Source organism: Falco naumanni, chromosome 6 (assembly GCF_017639655.2).
Source record: "Falco naumanni isolate bFalNau1 chromosome 6, bFalNau1.pat, whole genome shotgun sequence".
In the NCBI taxonomy this organism is placed as follows: Eukaryota; Metazoa; Chordata; class Aves; order Falconiformes; family Falconidae; genus Falco; species Falco naumanni.
Genome location: NC_054059.1, coordinates 76,371,035 through 76,388,035, shown reverse-complemented (window position 1 = coordinate 76,388,035; position 17,001 = coordinate 76,371,035). Strand labels below are relative to the sequence as shown.

The following is a 17,001-nucleotide window of genomic DNA, read 5'->3' as shown; positions in this document are numbered from 1 at the left end:
AAACCTAAATTCTAATTAAAAAAAGACCTTGTACAAAGAAAAACCTAAAATTAAGTCTTGTATCTAGGAGCTAGAACAGAATACAACTTTGATATATCAGGCTGGCAAAGCCAAACTAGAGAACAACTCTTAACATCAATTTCTTAAATCAGTATTATGAAAGTCCTATCCATCGTATGCATCCTTTTTCTTTGAAAAAGTTTGGGTGGGGGGGTTGGTTTGGTTTTTTTTGAGATGGTCCTATATACAGTGTGATCACGTTTCCACCCAGTTTAATAAAAGGATCAAAGTAGGTTTATATTCAGAGGTGGACAACCTTTAGAATCATCCACTGTCTTTTTCACATTGATAGAATGCAAACCAGCTAATTCCGAGCAATTTTTACAGAGTAAGTTGAAGCAGCTCCTAAGTCAACAACATTAAAATACATAAGGAAACTGTATCTGCTACTTCCTATCAAACACATTCCCTCCCAGTGACTTTTTTGTGACATGCCTATCAGTTACTCTTTTTTAAAATGATTTTCAAATTGCAAGACACAGGATAGAGAAAGTTGAACAAGGGCTTAAAAATTCTATTGCTTGTAAAAATTTCAAATTGCAGTACTATGAATCCAGTCAAAACATTTTATAAATCATTTAACATATACACAGATGTCTTTATTTTAGAGTCCTAAACAGAAAAGAATTACAGTCCTTCATACAAAACTAGATTATTGTTTATTACTCAAATTCTTACAATAATTAAAAAAAAAAAACCAATAGAAAGTTTCTATCTAGGAACTCAGACCATGAGTTCTTCTGCATTATCTACAGATACATCTAAGATTTCTGCAATTAAAACCCAAGAAGTGAACACTCCTCCTCCCTAGGATAGAGCACTGTGGACAGTTATGTTGTTCTACCTCTCTCTCTCAAATTAAAATGGTAATTACATTCACATAGCACGTACCAAAGTGAAATAAATTTCATCATGATATTAAGTAATAAAAATAATGAAAAACTATTGAAGTTTTCAAAGCAAGCTAAAAATACAGGAGATAACTGGTACAGAATGACATTTCAGTCAGCTGAACTGAAATTTTTTACTAGCATGTAAAAATATTCTTCAAGTACAAAGTTACAGAATTAGTCATATACTGATCCAAATCTGTTTTCAGTTAATTTAAGATGCCAATAACAAATTGCAGGATGTTCCCTGAGCAATCAAACATAAGAAATGCATGGGAACACTTGTCAGATTCTCAGTGTCACAGCCCTGCCTGCCAGCTACAACAGGTGTGTTTGAGTAGTACTGAACAGTGACGAATGCACATACACTGAATCAGGTTAAGAAACAACCCAGTACTTCAGATTGTTCATCATCACTGTTGGTTTGGGCTTTTAAAAATGCCATTTGTATTATTATAGTAGTAGTTCTGAAAAGCTTTTGATCAAATTGAAATTTAATCACTTCATACTTAGGGAAGGAATCAGGTTCCAGAAAACTGACTCCCATGTGGCTTTTAGTTGAAAAAATAGAGGAACATCTCATCACTAACTTCACTACCCGTTCTTCTCATGAAGTTAAGACCTGTATCTTACACAATGACTGTGTTAATGCCATCCTTATGCACAGATACCTTAGACCTGCCATACATTCGCTAATGAGAGCAACACCAGTTAAGAACTGTTGGAAATTTTAGGACAGCACAGTGACCTAACTAAAACACCCCTCAGAAACAAAAAAACACTGACACGTTCAGCTGTACATATTCATATACACACTCAAACCAATATCCACCTTTCTGTGTTTATACATTATGCGTAGATTTAGCTCTCAGACAGGCAAATGAGGTTTTTTCTTAGTTAGGCTGGTCTTCTAAATTTAATAATGCAAACCTGGCCTATATCCTGCGCCTCAAGTTCTGCTACTGGAAAATATTGCGTACATTTTTGCTGCTTTTCAAGGCCTTATGATGAAAACTGTGAGGGATGGCAACATCATTTGGACTACACTTACAAGTTTATAAACACAACACAATAAACCCAGGGAAGTGTTACTCCCCGTTTCATTTTAAACATCTAACTTAAGTGCTTTGAATCCCTCCTTCAAAGCACCTGATTTTTTCAGTCGATTACAGAAGGATACAGAAGGCCCCTAAATGGATGAATTTATCTAAGATAGATACTGAAAGCATCATGAATACCCCACGTTTTCAGTGACAATCTTCCACGCTGAGAAATGATACTGCCAAAAGAACTAAAGGGCTACAGAGGCAAACACCGAATTTTTGTAATTCAAAATGTAGCTATACAATATATATTAAAAAAAAAAAAAAAAAAAAGTTTGTGTACTGAACATTGATCTTTATTCAAATTTTCCTGTTACCTTCAAACGCTCGTGCAGCATCTACCAGGTGGGACCAGTCTAGCCCTGTGGCAGTGTCTGGCAGGGGCATCAGGCCAGGATCATTGAATTTGGCTTTATCAGATAAGGACCCATCTGAGAACCAGAATTCATCTAAACAATAAACACAATAATTAGTCTTCCTATAACAATGATGTACAATTAATTGTGACGCTATTATAATGAACTGTAAAGAAAAGGTATAAGCAAAGGGTGCTTATCTTCATTTCTCTTGTTTCTGTCTTTTCCTGTTCAATGCTTCTTATGGGTGGAACAATTTTTAAACTTCAGCAGAATAAGATGGGAAGGGTTTCTGAAGATTTTTTTGTGCCACTTTTCACATGATATGTTCTTCACATTTTCATGTGAATGCTGTGTGAGCAGGCAGCATCCATTCTTAAAGCATACCATAGTAAACCTGAGCACTAAGCAGGAAAGTTGCTAGATTCATAAAGTTGTATTTTTAGAAGGCGGCGAAACAACATATGAGATATTGACATGCAGAGTTTTGTTCTGAAACTTAAATAGTTCAGCTCCAGAATTGTAAACAATATCACCTGCTTTTCTTTTAATGTATTTGTAAATACTAAATCTCACTGTCACAATCTAAATATTGCCCTATTAGTTTAATATTTGTAGCTCTATATCGAGGACATAAGACTTAGCTGGTGAACTCTAAGCTCGAAAGTGCTCTGTAACACATTGAATACTGTAGATAGACCATATATTAGTTGAAATGCATACACTATAAAGTTAGTTCAAACACAGCTTTCAGTTATGCAGTCTTTTAGAAAGGCACCATAAAAATACATCTTAGTAGAGGAGATGTTAGTTTTCATAATTAACTTAAATAGTTTTACATCTTCCTTATCTACCCATAGCAACCTTCACTCTGATCAATGTGAACACATCAAAGTGAATACCACTGAACAGGCACGCAGAGGTTCTTAAAACTGAACATAAACCAAATACATCATTTATAATAAAATTTCATCTTAGCTATAAAGCTAGGGATACAATATTGTAATTTTATTATATAGTACATCTAGGAAAAAAGAAGTTTTACTTCAGACGTATCTACTTCTATTAAACAAAAAGGTCAAAATAGTAATGTTTCCTCAAATATTTCAGAAGGAAATTCCCATCTAGTTATTCCAGTGATTCAGACTATAATATTTATGAGAAACATTTTTGCCAGGAAAACTCCAAACACAAAAATCAACGAAAGAAAAAAATGCACATATACAAGTGGAAGACAAATTATAGTTTAAGAAAATGGGATGTTGTCATTGTCCTGACACTGATGAAAAAGAACAAAAATTCATTTGAATTGAAGATTTCTGGCCTGCTACAGAGCATTCTACTTTACGGAGCAATGATATAGAGCATATCATATTCTTTGCAGAAAGCTTGTTTAAAGAAAATTAAAAATTAAAAAATCAGGAACAGGAAAGTGAAGGAGGTTTGCAATCCTCTGCCAAAAATTAGGAGTCCCACAAAGCAAAAACAATGCAGAAGAGGTAGAAATCCTGTTTACTGTGGAATTTATCTTGTTCTACCACTTACATGAAAGATGCAGTATTGTTAGATTACAGTTGGAAATGGCTTGACAAAACCTTTGTAGAAATGTCTTTCACAGTACCCACTCTTGCATGCAAAAGTGGATGTTATATGAAATGGAAAATGTAATATACAAATATATGCTACTCATACATCTGTACTAAGATTTCAGTTTCAGTTCCTTATAAATATACATAAAGTCTTATCTAAGGTCATCTGGTGCGCAAATACATTGGAAGCTCCACATCAGAGCAGTCTCTGAACTTTTGTATAAGACCTGGGAATCATAAGAAACTTATTTATACAAGTACGAATATTTTATACATCCCTGTTGTGGCAAACAGACAGAAAGCCTTATGTGAAAGACTGGCAAGTCAGCTTTTGGTTCTTAGACCACCAGGCAAGTCCTGAGGGACAGCCCTTGCTTTTGTGTGATCAGCCTAGAGAGGCTGACTGGGAGACCTGTCAGAAAGATGCCTGCTCCCAGTGTGATTCGGCTGGCTTTCCAAATTAAAGTGCAAGAGTGATATATTCAGCAGCAGTCATCCTTCATTACGCAGTCTTTGTGAGAACCTCAGCTCACCCTAGGGTGGATCCTATTCAGTCCTGCATAAGCCCTGACAGAGCAACACAACAGCGGAAAGCTTGCCAGAGTAGAGGTCTGAATATTGATAGTTCTGAAGATGCAACTGCTCATGCTGATGGATGAAATTATAAGCGGAATAACTGAACAGGCATGAGTATGCCATCACAGAATTATTCATTTTCAAGATATAAATTATGTGTTCTTGCGCAAGGCAGGAGGGCCAAAGGAAAAAAAAAAAAGAAAAAGAAAAAGGAGCTCTAACGATACAAGCCTGTTTGTGCTTTTGAATTTCAGAGAATTCAGAGAACATTGTTTGTATTTCAGGAACGCTCTCGGTGAGATGAATTATTTCTAACCTGTATTTCCATGTCTCCCCTGCTCCTCTTACCTCACTGTTGTCTCCACTTTTTCTCTGTATGACTGCCACATCAGCAGCTGCCGCTGCCTCTTGCCTTCCTTTTTGATTTGTGCAAAGGTGGCAAGTTACGCTTGAGCATGCCCACCTTTGTGTGTCCAGGAGGATATGTCTCATCTTGTAGGCCACTATCTTCATTGCCCACAAGAATGATTTTGAAGCAACACAGATTCATCCCTTATTTCCTTTGAGGAAACAATTTGTGTTACCTTTCAGTTTTAAAGATTACTTTATTTGCTGTACTCCTTTTGGCACAAAATCATTGATCTTGTGATTTCTGGTCCTTTCAGTTATTGCATTTCCTAAACTTATAATTTTTATTTTGATTATTGATACATAGAAGCATAAAGCATTTTGAAGAGTTCTTACTTTCACCAGAATTATGTGGTCAGTTTGGTTTCCAACAGAGCTCCATAAATTAACTGTCATTGGTCCTACATACCTCCGTATTCAGAGAGTAACTAGTTATACAGAAAGAAGATTCACCTGACTTAAGACCTTTTCTACTTCCAAGACAAGTATCCTTCTTCAGTTGAAACTGTTGCTTTTATTCAAGGACTGTAGATCATGAAAAAATATCTGCTAAGTACTCCTCACTCACTGTGCTCAAACTAGACACGTCGTTTAACAAGTAGATTATCTCAAAAGATGCTGCAGCTGAAGGAACACATCAAATCATACGCAGACATAAACCCCAGTGTCTGCTCCATGTTCTTTCCTGCAATCAGCAATTATATCTCTACGGTCCTCTTAAACAACAGCTTCTGCCTGTTGAACCTTTCCATTCTTCAGTATTGCCTAGGTATGGCCAAAGTCTCCTTCCAAAGATGCCAGCCTGCTGGTAACGTCCTCATGGGCATAAGTTCACATTACTGTTAGAATAGTGGACACATGCTCCCGGTAACTACTTATCCCCTCCCTTTTATTACTGAAGATTGTCCAGTGTTCTGGTATGGTGAACTATTTGCTGTGTGAGAGTCTGTAATGGACAACATATGTACTCCTTTGGTTGCATGTATTATTTATTCAACAGCCTTTATTTGCTTACTGAAAAACTGGTTTCCAAATTGTTCGCGTTGTACATCAATATACAGTGATGCTCTTCCATTTTAATACTGCTTCTTATCAATGAGGTTAGTTTTGGATTGAAGCAAACGCTGGTAGTAAGCCGGTTTTAAGACAGACTTCTGTCTAGCAACATAGTTGCAGATCTATCACACAATCACAGGATGGTCAGGGTTGGAAGGGGCCTCTGGAGATCGTCTAGTCCAACCCCCTGCTAAAGCAGGTTCACCCAGAGCAGGTTGCACATTATTGTGTCCAGGTAGGGACTCCACAGCCTCGCTGGGCAGCCTGCTCCAGTGCTCTGGCACCCTCAAGGTAAAGAAGTTCTTCCTCATATTCCGGTGGAACTTGTGTTTCAGCTTGTGCCCATTGCCCCTTGTCCTGTCGCTGGGCTCCACTGCAAGGAGCCTGGCCCCATCCTCCTGACACCCGCCCTTGAGATCTTTGTAGACCTTGGTAAGATCCCCCTCAGCCTTCTCTCCAGGCTGAACAGGCCCAGCTCCCTCAGCCTCTCCTTGTAAGGGAGATGCTGCAGTCCCCTCAGCATCTTTGCAGCCCTTCGCTGGACCCCCTCCAGTAGTTCCCGGTCTCTCTGGAACTGGGAAGTCACAGCACTTCAGATGGGGCCTCCCCAGGGCAGAGCCGAGGGGCAGGATCACCTCCCTGCACCTGCTGGCCACGCTCCCCCTCATGCACCCCGGGGTCCCGCTGGCCCCTCGGCCACCAGGGCTCACTGCTGGCTCACGGGCGACTTGCTGCCCACCAGAACCCCCAGGTCCCCTCCGCAGAGCTGCCCCCCAGCAGGTCAGCCCCAGCCCGTACCGGTGCGTGGGGCTGCTCCTCCCCAGGGGCAGGACCCTGCTCTTGCCTGTGCTGAACCCCACGAGGTTCCTCTCCGCCAGCTCTCCAGCCTCAGTTGCACTTCTGTTAGATTTTCCACTACAGCATGAATGACCTGAGAACTTTCAGAATGTTAGTGTATCATTGCAAAATATTCCCTTCCTTAAGACCCCTTTCACTGCAGGTATCCTGCACCTTGCTCCTTTCCTCACAGCACAGGAACGTTATTTTTCTTGCCTCTTTCTTTTTGTCTTTCATAATAGGAGTGGACCATGGTGCCTGCAATGTCAGTCAGACTGCTTCCATGTGTCTTCCTGCATTTCCAGCTTGTGTTAGTACACTAGTTCTGTATCAGTGTTTCTCGTTGTTTTCATTCTTTTGCTGCTAGCTCAGCTGCCATGAATTTACAAGTTAGGGATAGATTTGTACCTGTATGGTATGCTAGATTCATTCAACGCCAACAGCACTGTCTCAGTTGGGAATTTTTGAAGTCCCCAAGGTAAAATTCCAGAGTTCTCAGCTACACGAGTTCTCCCTTGTGGTTTAAGTTAAAAAAAGAAATAAATCTTTCTACATTTGTGTACTGTGTGCAATCAACAGCATTCAACTGTCAGAGCTTGCATTTCAGGCTTTACTGAGAGCAACCCTTCTTTCACTTCACTTCTGCCAGTGATAAAATAATCAAAAAATCCTATAGCTTCATTTTCTCATGTCCTTTCTGCTGCCAACATGGCACACAGTTGAAGTTTCTGCTTCCATCTTTGCACGGTCGTTCTGTCTAATAATACTGATTTCCTAGTAAATGAAACCCTTCAGGTTGCCTATTATGCTTTGGTTTGGTGCTGCCTTGCTTACCTATTAATCACACTCTTTTCCTTGCTAGAGGGGTCTCAGGAGACATGGTGCTGCCACAATATTTCATGTACCACATGCTGGGTAATAACATGCAAGAATGCATCTTTCTAAAATTAATTCCAGCCAAAACCACGCTATTTCCACTGATTTCTGTAAACATTAAGTATCAGTAAAACTAAAATGTTTTAAGATCACAAACATATGTATTTTACAAAAGACACTACCACGACAGCTAAAAATCTTGATATCTGAAACTACAGCCTCAAGCTAAAATTATAAATGAAAAAGAAATCTCTCACATCACTGCTATAGAATGTAAATACCTGCTATGCACTGATTGCAAAAACCTTTCTAACAAGAACCAAAGTCAGTTTCTTATATGGAGATAATGACTAGCCTTATTTTGAAAACAAAGTTGGGCAAGTCATGATGTGTTTGTTTTCAGAGTGTAATTACAGATAACCAATTAAATCTTCTTTGAAACAGCCATCATAAAAGATCCTATATTGCTGACTTTGAAAGATACTTATAATAAAAAATCAGATGCAGAAAATAGAGGTTGTATTTGGAAATACATGAACTGCCTTGCATATCAAAAAACAGCTTCATTTTGACTGACAGGATACTAGTTTCATGTTTTTTTCCCAGCTGTGTGTATAAATAACTTCCTGTATCTCAGAAGCAGCAAGAATGGAAAATCAGGTGTCTAAGACAGAACTAATACATGGAACACTGAAATTTCTCTGCTGGAGGAGCAATGTACAGCTCGAACGTACACAATTAATTGCCTTGTGCCAATCTCCAGAATAAAAGCATCCTGAAGGTTTGCTCCCATTGCACATTTATCTTCACAAGAGATGGTTCTAGAAACAGGCCTGACATAGTAAAAGAAAAACACAACCAGGTTGCCTGATTACATACACAGCTCCTTCATAGACTACGGAATCTACCGAATTAGTCTCAAATGAAACAAAATGGGTCTTCATTCTCTATCAGGAAAAACAAAGGATCTTTTCATGTTAAATTTATAGTAGAGTTTCACTCTGATAGTGATAGAATGGCAAAAGGTACACCAAACATGCATTCCCATCTGAAAAGGCATTTAGCACTTGCTTTTGATACCACTTTAAAACCAGTCAGTGGTTAGTGACTAAAACTCAGTCCCATAACTGGGGCCACTATAACTAGAAAAGTGTTTTGTATGTAAGGTTTACTTCCAAAACTTAGCAAGTGACTGCTAGTTCCTGAAGGATACGATGAGTGACAGAGCCCTTTTTATTACCATTTATTTTAAGCCATCTATCTGCATTCTCTCTGGACATGCGACTACAAAAGTCCTTAACGCTTTCCAGAAATCCACCCACAGCTTCTTAACTATGGACTTCAGAGTCCACAAGTGCTCTACTATTATTCCAAATTGTGGTCAGCTGTGATGCAACATTAAAAGCAGCTAACTAAAAGTGCCTTTTTCCCCCCCTAGACTGGGTATCCCCTGTAGGTCAGCCTAAAATAATTGAGAAGTGAAGAAATTTAGCATTGTTGAAAAAAACAATTCACCATTATAAGTATATAAATAAGGATATATAGGCTAAATATATGTATCTGGCTGTGTAGATTTGGGCTGCGGTATATAAGTGTGTTTTTCACAATTTCCCTCTTTTTTCCTTTTGTAATTTTCATAGTATTAATTACATTTTTTCAAATTAACTACAACAAACTTTTTAGTTCATCACTTCATATTAAAATTATTGCAAGATAAGCATATAATATCGATCTTGCTTATGAAGACCTCACAAATAAAGACACCTTCAAAAATAGTTTTAACTTAGCAACCCAGACTACTCTTTTTCTGTTATTAAAAATGAAGTGTTTTTGGCAAAAGTTTTACTAACATGTTAAAAAAAAAGTATCAGCAAATTCAGTTTGGAAATTGGAGATGATGACAATTACTGCACATTTCCTTTTAAGATGTTACCAAAGGAATCATGTAAATAGAAGCTGTCCTGTTTAGCTATTTTTTTGAATATATTTGTGAATATTTCTGTAATTTCAATGGACATAATAAATAAACAAACACAAATATTAAAAATAAACCAGGCCAACTTGGCTTAATTAGGTCACCACAGGAAAAGAAAATGGTAAGAAATATCTTCAGACAAATGTTTGTTGCCTATCACTGGTCTCATGAAAATTTTTTCAGAAGTGAATGCTGTCTCCAAGCGTGATAAATCTGAATTGATCATAAGGCAAGCATACACACGTACTGCTGACCAAATATTCTTTTACTGGGATAACTAGAACACTGATTTGACATTTCATAATTTCACCTTAAAAGTGAAATCTAACTTACTGTCTGGTGATTTATTTGAGTTTATTACAAATATTCCAAACTCAGCAATGACAGCAACAATCACTTACTTCTCAGATTTCCCATTCCAGGAGTCAGGCTCATTCTGGGAGGCAACGTGCTGTGATATGGTGGAGTAGTGCTGAACAAGATATCATTTGGCAAGGCCTGGTCCAGCATTGAACTCCGAGAGCTAGCGTATGAAGATCCTCTTCGATTGCTACATATACTCTCATCTGATAAGGTACGATAAAGTGTCCTCCGTGGAGAAAGGTTTCCATAAAATGAAAACTAAACATCAAAATACACAGATATACGAACATATATTACTGGTTAAGATAATTCACATGATCATATCCCATCATCAGTTCTTGGGAGTTTTTTTCTAGGGAGGCACTCTGGAATTCTTCAGCTAATACAGAAGAACAGAGATTTGTTCCACCATATCAGATCTACTGGGGCCTCAAAAGAGTTACCGAATCAGATTTTCATACTTCCTCTTGATATTTAGGAACATTTCACCATGAATTAATCAGACACTGTGTAGTTTTATTATTAATTCTGTAATGCTAAATGAAATCTCCATAGGCTTATGACAGCAATGTTTTCCAGAAACATATACAAGGTTACCAACTCTGGCAACATTTATTCAAGACTATGTATAGAAATGTTTGACTGTAATTTGAAATGACTATGCTTTAATGTTAAACATTCTGAACTGATATATGCTGCCATATAATCCATTGGATGATAAAAGTGACTTGAGACACTGCATCTCTCCAGATATCACAAAAGAGGCTTAGAAAAGAGGATAATAGAGTCCAGCAAAAACTCTTCATGCATTTCAAAAAGTTACTTAAACCACAACCCATATGTCTACAGTAAAACAAGATGTCACTGCATTGTAAAACTGGGCCATTGCACTTCATAAATCATTCTTCAGCACTTCAAATCCAGTTATTCTTTACATCTACAAAGGTCAGTTATTGCCTTAATTATTTTAACTGGTTTGTCCTGCATACAGCAGTTTCATGTCCCGTTCTGTTTTCTTTGTAATTAATTATGAGTTACACACTCCCTATGCAGAACGTATGCTGGAATGCAGTAGCTTTTGAAAACAGTGAATACAGCATAGAATTAAAGATATCTTCACGGCTATATTTCTTACAAAACTTGCTCACTGGTGAACACGTCTAAAAGGAATACAAAGAAACACTCAATGCCACAAGACAGTCTTTACAAAATGCTTAAATACATTTCATAGTGCTATTTCAGGAAAGCACCTGTCTTGATGACAATTTATAACATGCTCAATTGTTAAAATGCTTAACTACATCACAGAGAAAATTGAGGGGGATATTTAGATTCTCAGCTAGGAAAGCATCAAAATACTACATCAGTTCTAGCGATTTGCCTGAGACAGATATGGGCCATGGGACTAAATATCATCCAGTACTTTATTTTAACACATTTATTTATTTAATTTATTTAAAATTTAATATTTAATGTAAATTCATCACAACAATAGACATAAGCAGCATCCCTAAATGAATGGCTAGAGGACATACACAGCATCCTTAAATGAACAGATGTATGGTATCCTTCTATGAGCTTTGGCTAAAGAGTATCAAAAGACCCAGAGCCTAATTAGGGACCACACTGGGCAAAGGGTTAAAAGATTTCACCCTCTGAACCAAAGGGTCTCTGATTCTCTCTCCTGCACTCAAGATTCCCAGCAAGTATCCTGCTGCAATTCTTGACTGTTACTCAAGTTTCCTCAACCTTATATTGCATCTTCTATCTATAAAGGTTGTTCACTAGCTATCCAAACATGTTGAATGTTAATTGTTGGAGCTTTACAGAGCTTCCTTTCAGGATTCGATAAAAATAAACATTACCTAAAGGGCTCATTTAGTCCCTGATCTGCGAACAAAGTAAAACCAAACCAAACATGTGATTTGATTCTGTAGAATCTTACATATTGAGAAAATGCTTTTCTGGCTTTGTGGCCAAAGGCCACAGACTCATCTATACCAAGATCACTTCTCTCTGTGAAGGTGCAATCAAAGACTGTACACTGCCAGGGCCTACGGCTGGGTATCCCCTGCGAGTCAGGGACCATGGTCTCTCTCACTTAGTTTTCCTTTGGGTGTCTTTGGAGGAAAAGGGGACAGCAGCAATTTATCTCAGGACGGCCACACCTCCTCACTCCTTGTTTCTTATTATAGGTAGCCAGAAACATTGGTAGCTCTTGAAATCATTACTAAAAACTAATTATTGTATCAATCATAAATCATAAAACCCTCTAGGACATTACTCACGAAAATTCAAACCCATACAATGCATACTTAGCATACTGCACATTAAAAAATATATATGATTTGAATTTTAAATTCAACTCTCCACTTTGAGGATTCCCATGTGTTACTTTTGTTCAGACATGATGATTATGCTATTTAGCGCGTTGTATAAACACAGTGGGTTAAGACAGCATTGAGTTAATATTGAGGTGTAACAATTATCTTGAGTAATTTAATTGCTTTGTGCTTTATGCCACATTAAGCACAGAATTCAGAACCATTTACACTTTGGGGAGTAGTAAATTTTAAGTTCTCTACCCACGTTTTGTGAACTTTTACTGATTTTACTTTTGTAAATTTTACTGATTGTCTTCATACTATAAAGATTAGATGTATGCTCTCCGCTAGCACTGACAATTATGCCTTTTGAGCAGTTGCCACTGGTACCTACATGAAACTGTGATTCAGACTTCAAACAGAATTTTTGGTGCTGAGTATTACAGGGCAGGGGAAAGCAGGCTACTTTTACTCATATGCCCTAATATCATGTGAGGTGTATAAATTTAGGCATCTAACCTTGAAAATGTTACTTTTAACTTTTCAAATTTGATTAAGTCGCTCAACCTGCATCTGCCTCTGCTCAAGCTAAGCAAAGACATGCTTAAGCAAACACTGTATTTCATACAAAATCACCAAACTAGATATTATTTTCATATTGTGGGAAATGACACTTTGTGACATATGGTCAGTATTTACAGCATCCCCATGGAACATATTTAGCTCGTACAAAACGATACTGCCTTCTCTAGCAATTTTGCAAATACCAGAAATTCATTTCTAAGGTAACTGTGTCTGAGATACACAGAGCTGAAGAAAGTAGCTAACCTTTCTTCTCCCCTCCTCCATAGAGAGGCTGTCTGGCAGCATCAACTTCAGAAAATCTTCTTTGGACAAGACTTGTTGGCTTTCAACAATGGCATTCCTCACGGAAGTTTGGAGTGGACTCGATGCAGACACAGCATCAATATCATCATACACTCTGTTGAGACAATTGGTGTTTTTAGCAAGAGAAGCAATAGCGCTCTTGGGTTTGAAAGACTGCATTTATCTTCTGTCACAAAGTAAAAGTTGTTTGAATTACCTCCTGACACAGCACACTCTTATTTAGAACATTTTTTCAATCACTTTGTATTTATGAAACTGTTTGTGCATCCAAAATGAAGTTCTTAAACCACTGAAAAATCCATTTTAGGAATTTGAAACCATAATATTTAAAAAGTGTAACAGTTGTTTCTCCTAGCTTGCCTATCTTTTTTACACACCACACTTCTCTATTGTTAAAGCTGTATTTATATCAACATTTCCAACAGTTCATCACAAAATATTTTAACTTCTACTTCCTTAGCGAATAAGAAAATCAGTATTTTATAGTGTGATATTGTATCCAGCTTCACAATCCGGCAAAATTATTATGGTCCTCAATGGCAATCTTTGAAGTGTATTGGCAATCGATTGTGCCATGTGCCAAGTGTGTTTTATTATCAGCAATTTCATAAAGCTCTTTAGATAAATAAAACAGCTGTCTTCCTTAATTATCAACATATAAAAGTGTATTTACAGCCAACAAAGGACTGTCAAACTGAATTATTATCTTTCAGCTTCCTTCCAGTGAGAAAGGAGAAAGAATTTTAACAGGTTTACTCTGGAAATGTAATCGAAGGAACGAGAGATTCCCAATCACACAGAACATACGCTTGAAGCCATTACTTATTGCCAAGTGCAGCATAATCAGTGACTGTCTTCAGCAGAGAGGAAACAAGCTTTGCTACAGTAAAGTGTAATTCTCAGTGAATTATATCCTATAGTGGCACAACATTCAGCAATTGACCTGATTTTTCATCATCATTGCTAATTAGAGATGTTATTTTATTTCAACATAATTATCCTCAGAGAGAGATTTCCTCTCTGTGATGTACAGAAAGCTTTCCTAGAAAGAAAGAGGTGAAGCAATGCTGTATGCCATGGGAAAATCTGAAAATATTTTCTGATAGATGAAGTGCTGCCATATTCAATTAATATTTCTTAAATAGAACTAGCTCTTGAAGACACTCTTCTAAAATTGCTGTGGTTTCAGTCTAAATGCTATGATTCATTATGCAATTTTGTTTTAAGGGATCTATTCAAAATAAAGAGAAATTGTTTCAGCAGTTCAACCTCAAAAAGCAAAACCTGGTGGGAATCAATTAAGTTATCACTTTTTAAGTGTAAATACTATTAAAACTGAACAATTTAAGCAATTAAAACACTGGGGGAGGGTGGGCAGGTGGGCGAGGGAGGGAAATGAAATCACCAGTACAGTAACACAAAGAAACAAATAACCAGGACAGGAAGGTAGTAAAATCATCATCTACTTTTGAAAATTGGGAATTTAAAAGTTTAACTTCAGGCTCAGATTTCATGCATGTATATACTAGCTTGTAAGTTTAAGCATGAGTCTTGCCATAAATAGGCACATAGATCCAATATGAGATGTTTGTTGCAAGTAACCTGTTCCCATTAAACACAGCGTAATCCCATATTAAACACTTGAAAATCAAGTAGTGCATGTCATCTTGTCAATTTATCAAGATATATAGGGCTGCCTATGATATATTGACAGATAGAACTGAATGGCTTATGCACCAAAAAGAAAGCAGCGAGATTATCTGAGAAGACAATTTTGAAGATAACAGGAATTTAAAGGTTGGTTTTAAACAGCAGATTCAAACATTGCTTATTACTGTTGCAGCAGTGGGAAAGTATCATCTCTATATTTGAGATACTGCATCTTTTCCTGGAGTGCAAGCCTTTTTCTTCCAACTAAGAACACATTTCTCACGAGCTGTTCTGTGTTAAGCTGTACATACAGTTGTTCATTAGAACTGTTCTGAATATTTTTGTCTGTTATTTGCTAGAAAAATACGGTTTTATGTTGGCTTTTTTATTTATTTTATTTTATTGAAGCCTCCGCATTTTGTAGAGTCTCGCAAAGAGCAGGTCAGATATATCCACACTTAATCTTTTTCTTGTGGGGTCCTAATTACCAGTTTGTACTTGTTCATTAAAAACAAAGTCAGAAAAACATACCAAAGAACCACTAAAATACCCTGAGCTGGCACTAATTTAAAAAAATTATCTACCATAGATGACTGATACATTTATGGTCATCTCTCTCACCTGTAATATATTAGCCGATGTAACAGGCAACAAGGTAGTAAGGTTTAATACCGAACCACCAGGAAATAAGCTCTTTTAAACTACGTAAAGTTCCTGAAGATTTGTAGAAAAGGTCTTTAAGACATTAATACTATTGTGGCTTCCCAATCGATTCCTAAAGATTCAACGTGGAAATTCGGAATGTCTGACATAGCCATATGTTCTTGCCTACACACACTTCCAGAAATTTCTGTCAGCTTGTTTCATTTGACACATGGTAAAAAAACAGATGCAGCTGGATAGAATACAGAAGAAAACAGTATCCTGTGCAGTTACTGTCTTTTTTTTTTTTTGTACCTTTGATATATAAAGCTACATTTAGAAGCGACACTGAATGTATTTTTTTCATTTTTCTATTCTATGTTAGAATTTATTTTCATTACCCTTCTTCCCCCAACAAAGTTAAACGGAGCTCTTACTCGTGGCACTCAGGAACTTCAGATTCTTCAGGTGTAGGACTTCCTTCTGATTTTTTCCATCCAATGACGTATTTACTCACTGCTCCTTGTCTGTGGTAGGATTTTGAAACTGACCCAGTAATCTGTTGACTACTATTCTGTGACACTATGTAGACTTTGGAGGTATCTAGGGAGCCACTCTTTTTAGAGCAATGTGTTGATGGGCTTCCTGAATGATGCGACCCACTGAAAAATTAAAGAAAACGCACAGAAGCAAAAATTTAATCTGCTATACCAAACAAATCAGAAATCCTTCACCTGGCATGCAGCTATCATTCTTAATGTTAAGTTTTTCTCAAGGTTAAAACCAAGGTGGCAATATTGGTACAGTGATTTTCTACATAGCAGCAGTGTATAAATCAAATCTCTTCAAGAACAGAGCTGTGATGAATTTCTAAAACATGTATATAATTCAAATTGCTGAAATGCTAATGCAAACTGATAGGAATTAAAATTAGAAAAAAAAGACTACGTCCAAGACATATATACGGAATTTGTGTGTGCAATTTTAAGTAAATGTTTACACACACATTATTAATGGCATAATTCCATTTACTTCAAGAACTACATCGGGAATTACCTGAAATATCTCTCTAATTATAAAACTTATATGCTTTTCCACTTCATGTTAATTTTGCCAGTTCATGCCAGTTTAAGCTGTGTCTTTCATTCAGTACCATTGAGAATTTAATATTAAATGAAGTAAATTTCAGTTCAACAAAACCAGTTTTCTGTATAATTTTAATAGCCTCTTTTATTATGAATAATAGCACTGGTAGGCACTAATGAAACCTTTTACTGAAGACTCTCAAAATGATTTAAAATGAACTAAAGCAAACACTTCCTTGAGGAATAAATTTCTTCTTTTCATCTTGGAGGTGAAGCAAGCAAAGCATTCAGAAATGAAGTGCCTTGCCCAAAATCAGAGGCTG

General features: G+C 37.0%; 1 protein-coding gene across 7 annotated transcripts in view; it reads right to left on the bottom strand.

Moving 5' to 3' along the window:
- The window catches only part of SIPA1L2 (signal induced proliferation associated 1 like 2), a 151,112-nt gene that overhangs the window by 9,169 nt on the left and 124,942 nt on the right, over positions 1–17,001 (bottom strand). For 6 of the 7 annotated variants that reach the window (XM_040598689.1, XM_040598692.1, XM_040598691.1 and 3 more), the window contains 4 exons: positions 16,031–16,255; positions 13,242–13,395; positions 10,128–10,347; positions 2,371–2,502 (listed from right to left, as the gene is read on the bottom strand). In XM_040598689.1, the coding sequence (XP_040454623.1) occupies positions 2,371–2,502; positions 10,128–10,347; positions 13,242–13,395; positions 16,031–16,255 (731 nt within the window). The remainder of the gene's footprint in view (positions 1–2,370; positions 2,503–10,127; positions 10,348–13,241; positions 13,396–16,030; positions 16,256–17,001) is intronic. The other variant, XM_040598697.1, reaches the window with a different exon arrangement.